Here is a 19,051-nt window from a genome sequence, read left to right as displayed (position 1 = left end):
CCAGACCACTAACCCTGTGCGTTTGCTTTCTCTTCCCCCTCCGCTGACTAGAGTACCAGCCCTTCACCTGGCAGCAGCCGGCTTCCCTGGGAGTCCAGCCCTGGATGCAGGGGCCTGCGCAGGCCAAGCAGGGGGGAGCGCACGTCTCGCTGCTGGGGGGCATGATGCGAGAGCGTCGGGGGGCCGCCGATTATGTACGCTCTCGGAAGGGTCCAGCGTCCAGGCGATGAAGCTGCCGCTCTGCTGGAGAACTCCTCCCTTGGGAAACTTGTCGCCGCCGGGCAGCTGCTCCGGAGGCCCGGGGGCCCAGGGCTGCGGGAGGAGAAGATGAAGAGGCTCCTCCAAGGCCCCGCCAGTGAGCTCTCCGTCACCCAAGGCCACCGGCAGAGGCTGTTTCCTGCAGAAGCAGAAGCAGAGGTGTTTCTCTGCGGGATCCAGGGGAAAGCCGCCGCCGCCCACACCCCCTTCTCTGTTGGTCGGGAGAGCAGCGCCGGGCTCAGGCCGGCAAGCGACAGGGAGATGAATTCTGTGGAGCTGGGCTGGGAGGGGCTTGTCCCTGGGTCCGGTGAGCCGGGTCAGAAGAACCCAGGTGGACATGGGAGGGGATCTGCTCCAGACGGGCAAAACGCCACTGCTCTGAGCCTCCACCCAGGCTGGAGGGGGGCTGCTGATGAGGGAGGGGGGCTCAGCACCCCCAGCAAGCACCCAGCGCGCACCTCCTGCCCCCCCGGGTCCAGAGACCGCTCTTCCGACGTGATCGGCTATATCGTGGAAGAGCTGCAAGGGATCAGCCGCATCCAGACGGAGATTGCCGAGCTCCAGCAGCACCTGGCCCTGATCCGGGGCTCCGTGGACGAGGTCTCCAGCTGTGTCGACACGGTGCTGAGTGAGATCGAAGGCCTGCAGGGCCCCCGCGGCCTCCCCGGCAAAGCCTCGCGGGGGCGAAGGACCAAAGCGCCCGCCAAAGAGCCCGTCCTGTATTTTTACGGCATCCCCGAGCAGGGGGGCGAGGACACGCGGGAGCTGGTCTGCGGCCTCCTGTCCAAGTACCACTGCCTCAACGGCCAGCTCTGGTCCGGCTGACCTCACGTCAGGAGGAAGGCCTCCCAAGAGCCTGACCAGCCCTGGCCAGCCAGCCAGCTCAGCCCAAGGCCTCCTGCAGTAGAGTGGAGGCTCAAGAGTGCTGAACAGAGAGACTTCATTCTCCGGAAATCGATCCTTCTGCAAAGCGCTGGCATCACCGTGGCCGCGAGTGGCGACCAGCCCACCCTGAAATGCCCCGAGGGGGTGGGAGCCCAGTTGGACCCTTCGTCTTCTTCTCACCAGAAGCAACACAACAGGGGCGAGCTGAGCCTCGGGGGGGACGTGATCAGGACGGAGGGAGATGGTCAGTTCCAAGCGGACTCTTGCCCGGTTCCGGAGGGCCGAGCGGTCCAGGGCACGGGGGTCAGTCCTCCTTGCCTCACCCCGCCCTCCCTAGCCAAGAGCAGCAACTTGATTGCAGAACTTGAAGAAACCGTGGGGAGGATTGTGCAGATCATCAGCGGCAGCGAGCAGACTCTGAGGCCGAGCAGCTCTCCCCCTGCCTGTGCCCCTGATGCCTTCCCCGGGCCGGAAGGCAGCACTGAGCCGGAAGACCCAGACAGGGGGAGCCCTTGGCCCTCTCCAGAGGAGCGCTTGGCCCTTGCAGGCCGGGCGAGTGGCCCTGGCGCAGAGGCCGAGGCCGCCTCCAAGGAGAGCCCCTCCCCTCTGGAAGGAGACCCGGCCGGGGGACAGACTCCAGGGGGGAGCGAGACAGACTGTGACGTCACCACCCTGGAGCTCCTCAGCCCCGAGCCGGTCAGCTTCGCGGAGGAGGCCCCGGTGGCTGAGGCGTTCTCCAGCGACGACGGGGCTGTGCATAAGCTGGTTGGGAGCGGCGAGGCTCTCAAAGACATGGTCCAGATCGACCTGAATGAGCAGGACCCGGCCAATCAGATCTTCCGGGACGTCTTGGAAAACTCCCAGTACTTCCTGGAACATTCTCGGGACAGCGCTGACCTCGTAGACATGAGGTTCTACACCAACAAACTGGGGAAAGCGCTGAACCACTTCCGGTCGGCCTTGCAGGTGGTCTTCCACAAGCTGGAGACGGGGGACCCCGACGCCCTCCTGGAAGGGGACAAGAGCTGCCATGGGGGCCCGGAGCCGGCCCCCACCCTCTGGAGCGCCAGCGTACACAGCGGCCTGGAGAATGTTCTGGAAAGTCCCCCCAGTCAGTCTTCCGAGAGCCAGGTGATGGTTGCCGTGGGCAGCGAGAGCCCAGGCTCTGTGCAGGGGGCTCTCCCTGTGGTGCCCCTGCCCCTCGAAGAGGCTCCCGATTCTGGTCTCGGGGACGTTCTAGATTCCGAGAGCTCTGCTGGGCAGCCCCTGTCCCTTGACGAAGGCCAACAAGTCCCCAGTTCCAACCCCGAGCAGACCAACGGAGGCCGGCCCATGAGCCTGGAGAAGGTGTGTGCCGAGACCATCTACCTGAACAAGTGCATCAACAACTTCAAAAACGTCCTGCGGGAAAAGCGACAAATGCGTCGGAAGCTCCTGAAGGAGGTGGCCCAGGAGGCCAGCTGGACGTCTTCCGCGGAGGAGCTGCACTCAGGTACATGGCAGGGCTGGAGAAGGTCCCTTATGGACCCGGCAGGTGAGCAGAGGCATCGCAGCCCATGAGCACCCCGGCCTGGGAGCTAGGCCCTGAGAGCAGCGACTTGAGGTAGGGTTGTTGTTCTGACGCCACAAACAGACGTGTTCCTGGAGTTGCTGCCCAGCCCTGCTTGCGGGGAGAATCCCATGTTCTCCAGCTCTCTTGTTCCCCTCCAGGGAAGCCAGCAGCAATTTCTTGGACTCCTTTTTCTGGATGTCGTGAAAATATGATGGGAAATTTTTTTGCTGTACAGGTAGCAGGTTGGAAGGGATATAAGTTGAGGCCCTTCCTGTGAGGATGCTGGAGTTTTCTGTACAGAGAAGAGGCAGACACACTGATTAAAAAGGGGAAGATGTTTATTAGGGAGCTTCTTTGAGACTGCACAGTAGAGAAAGGCTGGGTGTAAATGCAAACCCTTCTTCTTTGTCTCCCTGAGGAGGCTCCGGGCCTCATCAGTCCGGCCCTTTAGTGGGATGCCTGGGGGTTTTCTCAGCTCCCCCCCCCCCCGTCACCCCTTCCCACTAGCAGGGACCAAGCTGAGGTAGCTACGGGGTGGGTGGCCAGTGGCCAGCAGAGGCGGAGCGGCTGCCACCAATGGCCACGCCTTCAGGCCCCCAAAGGTCCAAACACGTCTAAAGCATTTCACCAATCCGTGTGTAGACGTGTGCCGGCTGAAGAGCAGCCAGAGGAGTCTGGCGACCTAGCTGGAATCCCTGCTTTGGCAGCATGGCTGCCTGCTTGAAGAAAGGAAAGCCAGCGGGGTTGTCAGAAATCTGCATTTCAGTGCCTGCCCCTCGCTCACTTCCTAAGTCCGAAGGTGCTCCCGAGGAAACCAGCAGTGTCAGACACGTGGACTCCTCTGTCATGTGGGAGGGCAGATCCAGGTGGGGTGGAGTGGACTTTCCTCAGGTGTTCATGGGGTCCCCTTTGGAAGGGAGGTTGCAGCTGAGGGACCAGATCCCTCTTTTCTCTGTGGAAGGTCTGTGCTCAATCCCAGGCCCCTCCCACAACAGGGTCCGTGGAAGGTTTCCTCAGCAGGTGGTTCTGGACAGCTGCTCCCACACTGGCTCAGTGGGCCAGCCAGGGGCCCAGCGTGGGATGAGGAGCAGTGGTTTGCCTCTTGCACTGGTGGGGCTTCCTAGAGTGTGAATGGTGTGTCAGGTGCTTTCCTTAAGAACTGTGCTATTCCTGCATTTGACAGGTTATAAATAGTGGCCGTGTCACCTTTGAGCTGTCCTGCAGGCCAACTGTCGTGGCTTCTCAGGCTGCTGTGTGGCCATGGCCCGGTCCTTTTGGCTGCTATCATTTTGCCCTCATCAAAGGTGCCAGCCACAGATGTGGGAGAAACGTTGGGAGGAAGAACGGCAGTTCTCAAAAGGGTAGCCCCCATCTCCTTAGCCCCTTTGAGGGTCCATAACTTTGGACCCCCTAAACCAAACTGCACCAAACTTGGGGGGTTCCATCAGGACAGTTTCCAGATGATACCCTGAAATTTTGGTGTCGATACATCCAAACATGCGTCCCCTGCAGGAACATCTCAGAAATTTGCCCCAGAATCTTTGATCTGCATTGAGTTTTCTGTATTTCTGTCAATGGGGGTTGCAGGCTGGGGGGGGGCACATTTCTGAAGGCACAGTCTCAAAACTTTCAGGGTCTCATCAAAAGACTGCCCTGATGATACCCCCCAGGTTTGATGCAGTTTGGTTCAGGGGCGCCAAAGTTATGAACCCTCAAAACTGTAGCCCCCCATCTCCTATTAGCTCCCATTGGAAACAATGGGGGATGGGGCACCCCCTTTGGGAGTCCATAACTTTTGACTCATTGAACCAAACCTCACCAAACCTGGGGGGTAGCATAAGGACAGTCTCCTGATAATACGCTGAAAATTTGGTGCTGATATGTCTAAAAATGCACTCCCTGCAGGCACCAATGTCCTGGTGCAAAAAAAAATTTGGCCGTGGTGGAGTGGCCGCCCATTGGGGGGGGGGGGGCATCCAACTCAGGTTTTGCCCAGGGCTACAGCTTGCCTCGTTACGCCCCTGGCTGAAGCTGAGTCCATTGACGAGAGGGGTCACAGTGGTCCAGAGGAGCAGGGCCAGCTTCTTCTGACTCTTGATGGTGTGCAACTAACCCTCGCACCCACCATTAAGAGTCTTGGAGTGATTCTGACTGCGTCCCTGTCTAGGAGGCTCACATCATGTATGTAGCCCACCTGGAGTTTTACCACTTGAGCCAGGTGAGGCCGCTGGCCCCCTGTCTGTCCCAGCCTGACATCGCCATGGTGATCCTTGCAATAGTCACCTCCAGGCTAGACTACTGCAGCACGCTCTACATGGGGCCACCCTTGCGGCTGCTTTGGAAGCTCCAGCTGGTGCAGCATGCGGTAGCACAGGTGCTGACTGGGATGCCCTGGCAGGCGCATATCCACCCGGTGCTCTGCCAGCTGCATTGGCTCCAGGTGGAGGACCAAATCAGATCCAGAGTTTTGGTGCTCACCTTTAAAGTCCTTAACGGTCTGGGGTCGTCGTACCTGCAGGACCGCCTCTCCAGGTATGCTCCCCGGTGAGCTTTGTGATCCGGGGCCCAAAAGCCAGCCGGCTGTCCTCAGCCAGCGCGGGGCGTTCCCTGCCTTGGCCCCAGCCTGGTGGAGCGCGCCGTCAAATGAGGCCAGAGCCCCGTGGGATTCGTCACAGTTCCGCAGGGCCTGCACGTCAGAGCAATTCCAGCAGTCCTGTGGTTGAGGATAGCAATGGTCTTGCATCTGCTTGGCCTTCCCTTTCCGCTCTCCTGCCCGTTGGCTTTCCTTTCCCCATCCTTCCTATTCGATCGTCTCTCTTTCCCCCCCAGGCCAGGATGAATGGAGTTGGGAGGGTCGTCTGAGTGTGTCTCCCCTTAGGCTGCTCCATTGGAAATGTGAATTTTATATTATTTGAGTGTCTTCATTATGTTTTGTATGTTATAAGACGTGGGGGAAGGGCGTCTTCTAAATCCAACCAGTCGCCTGGCAGAGGAAGGCGCCCGTCCTTGTCCACGCCCCACTTGGGTCCTCTTTCCCCGCTTCTCTGCTTCTCCAAGCGAGTGAGGCGTTTGCTCGTGCTAGACTTCGCCTGCTCGCTTTTGAAGGGTGGGCGAGGGGGCTGTTGCTTGGCCAACGACCTCGTGGGTGGCAAGGAAGAGGCCCGGCTGTGTTTTCCGGAGGCAGGCCGGGAGAGGTGGGAAATGTGCGGCAGCGGCAGCAACTGCCCAAGACCCCTGGCCAGGGCAGGCCACACCCTCACCTACCCCCCCCCCCGACATGTTTCTGAGGAGCGCCGTGCCCATATCTCCGCATCCAGTGGCAGCTCCCATTTCCCGCTTTGAGACTCCATTGCGGCGAAAAGTGGGAGATAAATGCATGGAACTGCGTGGCACAGAAAGCACGAGGGGGCAAGAGCTGCAGTGGTGAACTGGGCATGGTTTTAAGGGGGTGAGGAGACGGCCCTTCTTGCTGCAGGCAGAAGCACCCACTCATGCACACACGCATGCACCAGCTGTCTGGGGGCCCGGGAATCAGACGATGCATTCGGCTTAATTCCAGCAGTTACACCAATTAGCCTGCCTGCCGCAGTTCAAATGAAAGGTGTCAGGTTTGCTGATTTGTTTTGAAGGAAGCTGCTTTAATGACAGTCGTGCCTGAACCTCCAGAGCACACCTGAGTCTCCCCCAGAGCCACGGATGGGGCAGGTTCTCATTGCAAAGAGCAGCTCAGCTGTTGAGTTCAGGTAACGTCGCTCTCCTCAGCGGAAGCCCTTGGGGATGATAGACCCTGGCGCGGGGAGCCCCGTCAGGCATCTTTAAGGGGAGCCCCTGGCCCCACGCCCCCCCCCCCGGATTGCACCTGCCTGTGGATTAAAAGAGCAGCAGAAACAGGTGCTGAGGTTGACTTGGCTGATGTTATGATGTGAGTCTCTTTGGAGGACCTCCTCGTATTGTTTAGAGAGAAGTTTGTTGTCTGCTCTGGAGGCAACTCGATGCCGTCCATATTGAGACTTTTCCTTGTTGTTCAGGTGTCCAGGATTTAGCGCAAGGAAGGGGCGGAAGCATGAAAAGCTTTAGCAGTATTGTCGCAGGCTTCCACGGCCAGACTCAACTGGTTGCTGTGGGCTTTCCAGGCCGTGTGGCCGTGGTCTGGTAGATCTTGTTCGCCTGCATCTGTGGCTGGTATTTCAGAGGTGTATCGCAGAGAGAAGTGTGCTGCACAGTGTGTAGATCTTGTTCCTAACGTTTCGCCTGCATCTAGGATACACCTCTGAAGAGGCCAGCCACAGATGCAGGCGAAACGTTAGGAACAAGATCTACACACTGTGTAACACATCTTCTCTCTGCGATACACCTCTGAAATGCCAGCCACAGAGGCAGGCGAACAAGATCTACCAGACCACGGCCGCACAGCCTGGAAAGCCCACCAGAGCCAGCGTGAGAAGTGTTTGGCCCTTTGGGGGCCTAGTCACCGGTGGCAGCAGCTCCGCCTCTGCTGCTGTTCTTTGAAGAATCAGGTCACCTGCCAGAGCTCCTCCCACCTTCAGGGCCTCCCGTGGCCGGTGTTTCTGCTCCAGGCAGCAGCTGTGGACAAAGAGCGAGGGAGGCAGCAGGAGTGGCATCCCTCGTTGGCCTGCTCGGGGTCCGGCTTCTCAGCTTGGTCCCAGCCGCCCCCGGAGTCCTTTTGAGGTTTCCTTTCTGGCTGAAACGGGAGCGTTCTGTTTTAAAGGCCATGCGTGCCTTCCTCGGCCTCTTAGGGACCCCTCAGGGTTGTACGGGGAGCGTGGGTTTTTCTCAAGCAGCGTGGATTAAAAGGGCCGTGGTCTTGTCCCTATCGGTGCAGCCCTGAAGGGGCAGCTCCCTTCTAACAGAGGGGAGCTTCTCTGGGCAGAGCAGAGATGTGGGGCTGCTTGGTTGAGGGGTTGCTGCCTTCTAGGGATGGGGGAGAAGGCAAGGGGGGGGGAGGAGTTGTCCAAAGTTGCCCTGCCAGGAACCAAGCTGTGGGAAAGCTCATGGGGGCGTCATGTCTGAACCGTGGGCCTGATTTCTCTTTCCTGTGAAGCTGGAATTTATTTCCCTTTGGGGAGGACCACTTGCTGTGCTGGTAGCTGCTTAAATGGAGATTTGCAAAAACTTCATGTAATTTCTACACAAATGAATGGGGAGCGGTTTCCTGGGCTGGGGGTGAAGGGGCCACGGGAGCGTTTCCTCAGCCTGGTGGGGCTGCTGCCCCAAACTCTCAGAAGAGCCCCGCCCTCCCTGTGGGTCCAGCGCTCGCACAGCTGGGGCTCCGAAAGGGTTGCGCTGCCCGGGGCTCGGTCCTGGGCACGTCAGCCGCTCTCAGCCTGCTGGGGCTCGTTCTGGGCGCTGCTGCCGAGTCCCTCCGGACTCCCCAGAGCATCTGGCTGGGGAGGAATTATGGCTGCTACTTAGGCTGTGGAAGAGAGAGTTCAAAAATGCCCTAAAAACCTTGATTCTGAGGCCAAGGAAAACTCCCATTCAGGTTTCTTCACTGAACATTTTAGCCATCATGTTTCTTTCTTCCTCGCGTTATGGAGCAATTTGGTGTTCTTTTTTAGCTGCGAAGCCAAAAGGAAAGGAAAGGAATGAAGGTGCTCTTGTCTCTCTGATGGGCCTCCCCCCCCCCCCCGCCCCTTCACACACTTCAGAGTGCTTCGGCACTCCAGGTGCCCCCAGAGATCCCATGGAGGTGGCACCAAGGCGAATCCTGCCACGTTGGGGCCTCAGTGGCAGGCTTGTGGGGGGAGAAGTGTGATCCTAAGAGGGCTTCTTGTCCTGTATTGTGTCTGTATTGGACGCTGAATTATGTTTCCTGCTGGTTCACACTGAGAAAATGAAATGAGAGTTCTGACGTCCAGTGGTTGTAGAACCAAAGCTTGTTTTTGACCGGGCAAATCCTGCTCTATGCCTCTGTGCCAAAGGGTGGGAGGGGGGCCCCAGCCAAGCGTCCAGCGAAAGAGGCCTCCTTCCCCTGAAGAGTGCTGGAGAGCCGTGGGACCCTTTCCCGGCCGGTCCATGCCGGACATCCCCCCCCCCCTCTAATGCTGTTCCTCTCCTTCCTCTTTTTTGTGTTTCTCTCCTTTGCAGAAGGAAGTAGAGGAGAACTGCAGGTTATCTACTCTCCATTCTAGCCAGCGTGTCTCTTCCTCCTCCTCCTCCTCCTCCTCCTCCTCCTCCTCCTCTTCCTCCTCCTCCTCCTCCTTTGGCACTCCAGTGTGTTGCTTCTTTTTTGCATGCCCCGTTGAAGTGTTACCTGGCTGCTTTGCCCGAGGCTGGGAAAGCCCCCTCCCCCCTCCCCCCCCCACTTTAAGCATGTGTCGATTTGGAGACGAATTGCTGCTCTTGTATTTGAACTGAGAAGAGTCTGTTCAGTGCGGGTGACTTTTTGAATGGAGCCGGGGACTCCTGCCTCTCCAGTCGGTTTCTCGCTGAAGGGGCAGATTCAGCAAGAACTCTGTCCTCTTTGGGGGGAGGGTCCCTGAGCCGTGGCCCACCAGGGAAGACCCCACCCAGGAGGGGCCGCCCTGGACAGAATCCCCTGGGCCCAGCCTCTCGGGCGGGCGGTCACACCCTCGCTGTGTTTTGAGGACTCCTCCTTCCTCGGAGAGAGGGGCTGGTGTGAAGGAGCCGGTGTCGGAGAGGCCTGGTTTCCTGGGGAGAGGGAATGTGGGTGCATTTTGTCCTAGCATGATTTTTCTAACGTGGCAGCAGAGGGGCAACAAACCGAATCACAACAAGGCTGTCAAAGCAAGGAGTTTTTATAAATGGTTTGCTACACACATTCCTTAGCAGCAAAGTACTGTTACGGTTAGATAGAGTTAGGGCCTTTCCCCACTTACCTTAAGCCCCGCGCTACTTGAGAGGAGAGTAGCGCGGGGTCCTCCAGCACTCCCCACAACAGGGGCGGCGACAGCGCAGCCGCCCCAAGCTGCCACTGTTGCACCCCCTCAGCGCACGGCATCCCTGGCGCTCTTCTTAACGGCGCCTTTTGATGACTTTTGATCGTGGGGACGCCCAGGTGCGCGCCAGGGATGCTGCGCGCTGAGAACAGCGCGCGGCATAGGGGGGATTAAAGAGAGTGGGGAAAGGCCCCCAGTTTGAGAGCCAGCAGCAGCAGGCTCCGGTCTGGAGAACTGGGTTTAATTTCCTACTTCTTTGCCAGAAGCCTGCAGGGTGACCTCGAGCCAGCCACACTCCTCTCCAGACTCTCTCAGCCCAAGCGGAGGGAAGGAATGGCTCTTGCCTGGGAAACCCTGTGCTGAATCTTGACACCAAACACACACACACACCACCGTGCTTCGTTTTCCCTGACCTTGGTGGGCCAGCCTTGCCTGGTCTCCTCAGATCTTGGAAGCTAAACGGCGTCAGCCCTGGGTAGTGTTTGGGGAATGCCGCGATCCGTACTCGGAAGCAGGCAGGGGCTCTGAACGCCTCTTGCTTTGAAACCTCTACTGCACAGGTGTCAAACTTGCGGCCCTCCAGATGTTATGGACTACAGTTCCCATCATCCCCTTCCAACATCATGCTGGCAGGGGATGATGGGAACTGTAGTCCATAACATCTGGAGGGCCGCGAGTTTGACACCTATGCTCTACTGGGTCATTGTGAGTTGGCTGCAACTTGATGGAGGGGAAAGTCAGTTTAATTGCTTCAGTGGGCAGATTTCAAAGAGGTCACCCTGTGCATTCAATGGCACCCTATTTCAGGAGAGTACTTAAGGGTCAGAGAGCTGACCAGGGAGCCTCCGGGGCAGGGGTCTGCAACCTGTGGCTCTCCAGATGTTCATGGACTACAAATCCCATCAGCCCCTGCCAGCAGGGCCAATTGGCTGATGGGAATTGTAGTCCATGAACATCTGGAGAGCCACAGGTTGCAGACCCCTGCTCCAGGGCATCGGGGGGGGGGGTGCCATTTGTACAAACTGTGCCTTTGCCCACTGATTGGAGAGCACATGAGTGTGAGTCCCAGGCTGCACCCCTCAGTGGGAATGTAAGCCACAACACATGCCGTGTGTACTGGGATACGTGCATTTGGCCAAGGACGGCGTGCGTGTACTGCCAGATATCAAACGACAAACGTCCCAGACCTATTAAAATATCAGAGAAAGCTCCTGGTTGAATATTTGGGGCAGGGGGTGGGGGTTGAAAACATGCATTCAGCTTTCGAACACGAACCTTGTTTCCCTAAAAACTGAAAGAGCTGATTATTCTTCCACTTGGGAAAAGATAAGAGCCGCATTGGAGCTAAGACCAAACAGAGGTCAGCACCGGAAGAATCTGTATTCGTAACTCACTCCTGCAAACAGTGGCCTCTGACCATATGCAGAGTAACTGAAAACACTGACATTAGGGTTAGGGAGACCATCATCCAGGTTGTGGGAAGAGGGGGGGGAAATTTCAGACACCCCCCCCCCTTACACTAGATCAGCTTGTTCCCAAATGACACAGGGACGGACCAGAGAGCTGCCAAGGGCCTTTCCCCACTTACCTTCTGCTACGCGCTACTCGGGCCAAGTAGTGCAGGATCCCAGGGCACTCCCCACTACGGGGTGGCGACAATGCAGCCGCCCCGACGCTGCCGCTGTTGCGCCCCATCAGCACACTCTTCCTGGCACTCTTCCAAACGGCGCCTTTTGATGACCCCAGCACGGGGGCGTGGGGAAGCCCAGGCGCGCCAGACATGATGCGCGCAGTGAGTAGCGCGCAGCGACGGTGGTAGAGGGAAAAGTGGGGAAAGACCCCAAATCAGCACCCCCAGTTACTTCAAGGTAATTTCTGATATTTAAGTGTTTCTTAACTGTGTGAAGATTCCACTTGTGTGCAGACTGCGCTCACCCAGTCCTTGCCGATTAAACGGGGCTATAGGAGAAAGCTATCGGCGTTAGATCGACTCTCGGTGGTGGGCCGGAGTGCTTTTGTGGCTTCCAGATAAGGAGCACTTCCTACATTTTATGATAATTCTGACATTTATTTGGCTCAAAGGCTATTTGTTTTATTCACTTTTTCATGAGGATCTGAACAAACCTGCGAAGTGATTTTAATTGATGTTTAGTTGTGTGACACTTGCATTGAGTGGGGGAAGCTGCGTGGGGGTAGGGGGGGCGTTGCATCCTTCTCCCAGGGTGGGGGCAACCGGCAGCGGCCCATCCTGCGTTTTGCTGCTTGCAAACCGCCCGCTGTGTGAGCAGAACGCTGCACTTGGAGGGCCTTTGATGTGATCCCTTCTGGCTCTTCTTAGGTTCTGTTTTCCAGTTTTTAAGTTTGAAAAACACACAGACGGGGTGGGGGGGGGGACCTTTGCTTCACAGAAGTGAGGGGTTCATTCCCAACAAGCTGCACGGAGCATGCTCAGAAAGAGGCTGGCCACTGTGATTTAACACCTGAGAAGTGCAGAGCCCCTTCCTCGGGATCAGCAAGCGCTTTGTCAGCCGAGGCACGCAGGAGAGCCGCCCCAGAGCTGGCTCACTCTTTAGCTGGAGTGGGTGCCTCCACCACCACCGGCTCTCAGGGAATGCTGCTGGAGCTCCCCGGGACACGGATGCTGCTGTCTGAGCGCTCTTTCTCCTCTGCTGACTCCTGGCTGCAGTGCAGGCAGGCGAGCGGCCAGCCGGCTGCATTGGGGGGCTCTTGAGCTCACAACTGCTTGTCTGTGGCCATTTTGGTTGTGTGGCCTGAACTGTGGCCCTTTACCCACTTACCGTAAGCCCCGCGCTACTCTCCTAAAGTAGCGCGGGGTCCAGCTGCACTCCCCACTTCAGGGGCGGCGAGAACGCAGCCACCCCGACGCTGCCTCTCTCGCGCCCCCTCAGCGCGCGTAATTCCTGGCGCCTTTTCAAATGGCGCCTTTTGATGACCCCGCGCAGAGAACGGGGTCGTGGGAAAGCCGGGGCGCGCGCCGGGAATTGCGCGTGCTGGGAATTGCGCGCAGCAGCCCTCCGACAAGGGTAAGTGGGGAAAGGGCCAGTATTGGGAGCATTCCAGGGAATGCTCGAACTGGAGAAAGACTAGGAGCAGCCTCTGGCCAGTTCGGTGTTTGGAAAGGAAGGGGTGATTTCTGGAGAGGGGCACACTGAACAGGCTCTTTGGGTCTCCCTCGTGTGTGTGTGTGACCGCACGCCCTCTGCACGTGTGTGTGGGTGTTCTGCTCAGTCTTGAGGTGGGGCCAACTGCAGAGCGCTGGGCCACGTTTCCCCGCATGAGCCGCCCCCCCCCCCCGCTGTCCTGCCCCTCGGCAGCTGTTTTGGCCCCCGTCTGACAGGCTGGTTTCAGCTTTCCTTGTTTTCCTTTGATGGTTTCAGGCTCAGGATGACGACAGCCTCTCCAAGTCACCGTGGCTCAAAGCGGGGTAAGTGATCTTGGGGGCCACGGGCTCCCTTTCCCTCTCGGGTGGGGGGAAACCTGGCAAAGGGCTCGAAGCCACAATGACCCCCAGGGCTGGGATCCTGAGGGATTCTCCCAAGCTGGAGCCTCCAGCCTAGGGCTGGAGCCTTTGGGCATGCTTATTCCACCCTTCCCCCCCCCCCCCCCACCAGCACCTGTCAGAAGGTCATCTCCAAGGAGCCCAAGACATGGAGCAACCTGGCTTGTGCAGCTGGCTCCCAGCCCCGAAGCCTCCGCCCGCCCCCCGCCCCCACCCCTGGGGTTGCAACGACCCAGGAAAGATGAAGTCCAATCAGGGCTCCTCAGAAGGAAGAGGGATGCTGCTTCCATGGGTGGCGCTGAGGCAGGTTCTGGAGCACTCCGAGGTGGCCCCGTTGGCTGCTGCAGAGGCTTCGTGGGCGGGAGGGCAGGGAACGGAGCGCTGTCAGAGGAGCACTTTGGCTCGGAGCTGCACGGATTCCGGCCGGGGGCTGCCCCTTGGGCTGAGGGGCGTCCAGCTCGGGTCTTTGGCCTGGGGCAGACTCTCATCCCGGTGGGCAGTGCTCCTTCATGGCCGGCCAGAGAAGCCCGTGCCTCTCCAGTGCCGGGCACCACGCCAGCCGCGGCAACGGGAGCCGGGAGGTGCCGGTGGGTGTGGAGCCCGGCTGCTTCAGGAGGGCCCTTGGTTTCCCGGGAGGAGTTGGAGGCTTGCCAGGCGGAGAACGGGGAGGCGCCATTCCCCATGCTGTTTGATTTTAAATGTGTTCGTATATTTGATTGCAGCCATATGGCTTTGATCTGTAACATTTGAACGTGGCTGCCTCCGAGAGGCTTGTGTGCAGTTGCAGCCGGGCGGGCGGGCGGGGGAGGGGCGGGGGGGGGGGGCGCTGGTGCTCTGCATCACAATCAGGCTCCCAGGCAATGAATCAGGCCACACTAATCAGGCCAGAAATTAGACCGGGGCGGGGGGGGGGTAAGAAGGGGGAGGCTGTGAGGGCTGGCAGCTCTCCATGGTTTCCGTGTCCTTTCCCCAGGTGCTGGGGCCAAGCAGCATCTCCTGCCGCACCTGTGGACGCAACCCCTTGGCAGTGGAGGGAGCCTGGGAATGCCGCCCTCGGGGCTGCTGGCGTCCTGGCAGTCGGCAGCCACGGGACCTGTCTGCTTGCGGGCACAAGAAAGGCCGCCCTTCGCCCCCCCTCTCTGCAGAGGCTCCTGGCCTGTCTCGAAAGAGGGGCTGCAGAGCTCTCCCAGCAGTTGGCTTCTCTGTGGCCAGACCTGCTGTCTGCATTCGGCAGCCTCCGGCTGTGCTGGGCATGATATTGTCTCGACCCTCTTGGGTCAGTTGCCCTGCAGAAGGGCCCCAGCAGGCTTTACTTTGGGGAGGGAGCAGTGGGCGGGGCAGGGCGAAGACTGAAGAGAAGGCAGCAGTCCCCTCCCCCCCGCTCCTGCCTTGTTGGCATCTGCCTTGGTGGTCTGGTCCAGTGCAGAAGGAAGCTGCGCAGCTGGAGTGCTTTCGTGCCGGCCTGCTGGAAAGGGAGGCGCTCCTGAGGGGAGCTGCCTTCTCTGCAGTCGCAGCCTCACGTCTGAGTCCTCCTGGGCCTCTCCAGGGTCTGTCCAGTCACCTTATGCCTGGTCCTCCTTAACTGGAGATGCCGAGCATTGAACCTGGGCCCGTCTGCACTGCCAAGCAGATGCTCCCACACTGAGCCGCAGCCCTCCCCCCCCTTGTCTGTTTCCCCTCCAAATGGAGCCCCGGGGCCTTCTGACTTGGGTCCGTCTCCCAAAAGGTTCTTTCAGGCCTTCCCAGCTGGAGCCTCTCAGTTCAGGATTGCCAATACTTTGGGTGGGCTTTGGGTGAGGGCACAGTGACTTGCTGGTGCACTCAGTCCGATTTGCTGTGATTGTTGTCAGGATTTGAATCAGGAACCTCCTGGCATGCAGCCCGGGCTCTAACTGTTGTGCCACCCGGCACAGACATTCCAGCCTGCTTCCTAACTCCGTGGTGGCGAACCTTTGGCACTCCAGATGTTATGGACTACAATTCCCATCATTCCCAATTGGCCATGCTGGCAGGGGCTGATGGGAATTGTAGTCCATAACATCTGGAGTGCCAAAGGTTCGCCACCACTGTTCTAACTGCTATTGCCAGGATGTCCTTCGTGCCACCCCGTGGCGCGGCTCAGTGACACAGTCGGCCTTTGGACACGCAGAGCCACAAGGAGAGAGTCCCACCAGCTTCCTATTACAGGATTTGCACTAAAGAACTCTTAGGGCTTTGCCTGGCAGCCAAGCTCTTTCTTGTTAAAGGAAAATGTACAACCTTCAGTTCTGATAATACAAAAGAGTAGAGGGTAGAGTTTAGTTCACTGAACTATTAACCGACAAGCCAGCTGGAACACAGGTAGAGACGTTTGTCTTTTGTTGAGAGAAAAAGTATTTTTTGAGTTGCAGGGGGAAAAAAAATATAGGCAAGAAAAAAGTTAACCCTATAATTTACTGTGGAGGTAAATCTTACTACAGCTATCGAAGTTCCCAGCACTAAGCATATTTCAGCAAGTAATAGTTTTAAACAGCAAGTCAGATTTCAGCTTTCTGTGTGATTGCTTTTAGGCACTATCAAAGAGCCCACGTTATGCCGGAATCTCTCCTAGCGACTCCACGTGTTCTTATTCCCAGATTCCCAGCCAGAGAAATCTTCTGTGCTTGTTACAGGAGTGCTCATTGCTAGAAAAATGTCAGCCTTCTCTTTCCTTAAAAGGGATCTGTTGTAATCATGTAATCATATCTGGATCACTGATTGGTTATAACTAAATACGAGCTAAGCAACAGAAGAACTAAGGAAGGCACTCAACAAATGCATGTGACTTTCATCTGATATAACAAGATAAGAAGGCCCACATCAATTCTTAAACCCTGTTAATCAGCCGTTCATTGTTTCAACTAATTGTCCAAGACGAGAGCAGCCATAAACATCAGAGTTGACGGACAGTTGAAAAAGTCAGCCGGCAAACTCGGCCGGCCCGGAAAGAGGAGCGGGATCAGTCGTCCCCCCACAAAGCTGAATCTGACATCAGCCCAACAAATTAAGCCGGCAGCGGCTCTGCAGGGGTCTCGGGCAGAGAAGGGGTCTTCCCCCCCACCTGCGACCAGGCCCTTTTCTGTGGGAGGTGCCAGGGATTGAGCTGAGGACCTTCTGGGTGCCCAGCGGAGGCTCATACGCACAGCCACGGCCCCCTTTGACCGGTCCATCTAGGCTGCTTTCAGTGTATGGCTGCTGGAGGCGAGCCAGGGAGAGCCCAGACCTCATCTCAAGGTCTTTATCCCCAAGCCGAGGAAGAGAGGGGGTCCACTGGCCGGGGTCCCCACTGCCTGCTCTTGGTCCTCTTCACTGCTCAGCTTGATGCTCTGGCCCAGTGGTGGCGAACCTTTGGCACTCCAGATGTTATGGACTACAATTCCCATCAGCCCCTGCCAGCATGGCCAATTGTAGTCCATAACATCTGGAGTTGTAGTCCATAACATCTGGAGTTGTAGTCCATAACATCTGGAGTGCCAAAGGTTCACCACCACGGCTCTGGGCTCTTGTGGCTGCAGTGAAGTCAGCCCCCACCCTCTCGCCCCCCTGCCCGTCTCCGTCTTTTGGGGCAGCAGGTCCTCTCCTGGGCTCTCTTAAAGCTGAGTGTTTGGGGAGACAGGAGTGTCGTGGCTGGGCTGGGTCTCTGGAGCTCCGCATGTTTGCTGCTGGGGTTGTCTGATGAATTCTGACACTTTCTCTGCTGCTGCTTGCGGAGGGGATTTGGGGGCGAGAGGGACGGGGTCGGGTCATCCCAGTTTCTGAACCATCGGAGGCCCCCACCCCTGCCACGCAACTCAAACTGGCAGATCAAATGCCGCCCCAGAGGTGCTCTGCCTTGGCCACGTGAAGAAGGTCTGTTGCCGCGCGTGGCCTCTGTGGCATGGCTCTGCGTCTTGGTTCCTTCTGGGTCAGGGCTGAGTCCTCAAAGGAGCCTAAGTTTGCAGAGGGCCTTTCCTGTGTCCTCGAAGGCTCTAGAGCAGTGATGGCGAACCTTTTCAAGACCGAGTGCCCAAATTGCAACCCAAAGCCTACTTATTTATCGCAAAGGGCCAACACGGCAATTTAACCTGAACACTGAGGGTTTCATTTAGAAAAAATGGTTGGCTCCGAGGCACATGTTACTCGGGAGTAAACTTGTTGGTAGTCAGTGGCTTTGCTTTGAAGCAACCGTGCAACTCTTTGAACGGGTGAATCATGACCCTAGGAGGGTTTACTCAGAAGCAAGCCCCAATGCCAGCAACTAAGCTTACTCTCAGGTAAAGGATCACGCTTTAGTTCTTCCCATGAAAATCAGTGGGGTTTAACAGTGCTTCCCCTCCCCCCACATGATGCACTCTTTGTGCACGTCCCCTCAGAGAGGGCTCTGAGTGCCACCTCTGGCACCCGTGCCATAGGTTCGCCACCACTGCTCTAGAGCAGACCTGGGCATTATACGGCCTGCGGGCCACATCCGGCCCGCCGGATGACCCTGACTGGTCCCCCTTCCATGCTGGGGAGCGAGGCGTCTTTGAAAGCCCCGCAGAAGCCGGTTGCCTTGGCTGCCGGCTTCTGCGGGGCTTTCAAAAGCACCTCGCCCCACTGCCTTTTGGCCCGGCCCTCCACAATATTTTCTGTTTCTTATGCGGCCCCAAGGAAAAAATAATTGCCCACCCCTGCTCTGGAGGGATGGATTAGAACCGGCTGCCGCTCACCTGGGCTGTCCTTCATACCTTTTTGCCTTTGTTTCTAGGCCAGCTGGCGGCCTCTACGGCATCGACAGTATGCCTGACCTCCGCAAGAAGAAGCCCCTCCCGCTGGTCAGCGACTTGGTGAGCGTTCCCCCCTCCCCCTCCCGCTGCCTGACCGTGGGTCCTTCGGCACTGGAAGGGCCTCTCCTGGGGACTGAAGTCCCTCCTAGACCTGTCAGGGGGGGGGGGTTCCTGGGCAGCCCTGGTCTAGGCTGTGTCTCGTTGTGGGGAGGGGGCTCAGCCCGGTTGCTTCTCTTTGCTCCCGGTTGGACATCTTCATGCCTCAAGGGAGCCAAACTGCCCTTTCCTGCAGCGTTAGCCCAACTGAGTGGACTCTGAATCCTCCTGCAGCCGTGGACTTACCTGTCCTGGGAAGGTAGACGTGGGAGGGCGTGGCAGCTGCTCCCTTTTCCGAGCCTGAACATGTTCCAGCCAGCCTGGCCAAGCAAGACTGATGTCTATCAAGGGTCCGCTTTGTTGCCCAGAGTGGGGGCTTCGCCTCTCCTCTTCTCTGGGCCCCGTAGGGTTTGCCTGCCTCACATCATGGGATAGGGGAGCCCCTAAAAGGGGAATGGGTTCGAAATGACCCTGGGCCTCCGTGCCAGTCGCACATTCGCCCGCTCGTCAGTGGAGGCGTGCCCTTGTCGGCCCCCTGGCTGAAGTGGACGCCCACTCTGCTCTGGGCAACCCGGTTTCCCTCTGTGTCCCTCTGGACCACTCGTCCGATCCTACTGCGCGGTGCAGCCTGGCCAGGGGTGTTTAGCCTTTGAGGTGGTGCTGATGGAATTAATTTGTTATGCTTTCCTTGTACGCTGACACTGTCTCTCTGCAGGCCATGGTAAGTGGAGGTCTACCTCGCTGGGTCGCTCTTTTCCCCTTGCTGTCTGTCGGATGCTCCCCTGTCATCAATGGCAGACTCATCCCTTCTTACCCCCCCTCCCCACCACTGGCTTGCTGAACCCTCATAGTTGTGCTGTGAACCAGCCCTGTTGGGGTGGGGGTGGGGTTCAGGTGCCCTCTCGGAGCAAGTGTCATTTCCTGGGCTTTGTGTGCCCGGAGAGGCCCCTGGTGGAGGGCAGACCCATTGGCCTCCTGTGTGCAGCCTCGGGGGCAGACCCGGTGTCCTTGGGAGTGGTCAGTTAATGTGGGGCCCACACCTGGGCCGACCTCCTCG

The 19,051-nt window shown here is 58.1% G+C and overlaps 1 protein-coding gene across 1 annotated transcript in view; it reads left to right on the top strand.

Moving 5' to 3' along the window:
• The window catches only part of LOC125436381 (protein unc-13 homolog B-like), a 102,121-nt gene that overhangs the window by 11,753 nt on the left and 71,317 nt on the right, over positions 1-19,051 (top strand). Inside the window, 4 exon segments of the mRNA XM_048503317.1 lie at positions 52-2,635; positions 8,804-8,826; positions 13,014-13,060; positions 17,880-17,958. Coding sequence (XP_048359274.1) covers positions 193-2,635; positions 8,804-8,826; positions 13,014-13,060; positions 17,880-17,958 — 2,592 coding nt within the window. The 5' untranslated portion in view covers positions 52-192.

The sequence above is a fragment of the Sphaerodactylus townsendi genome, linkage group LG07, assembly GCF_021028975.2.
Source record: "Sphaerodactylus townsendi isolate TG3544 linkage group LG07, MPM_Stown_v2.3, whole genome shotgun sequence".
Classification (NCBI taxonomy): domain Eukaryota; kingdom Metazoa; phylum Chordata; class Lepidosauria; order Squamata; family Sphaerodactylidae; genus Sphaerodactylus; species Sphaerodactylus townsendi.
This window is presented reverse-complemented; position numbering and strand designations above follow the sequence as displayed.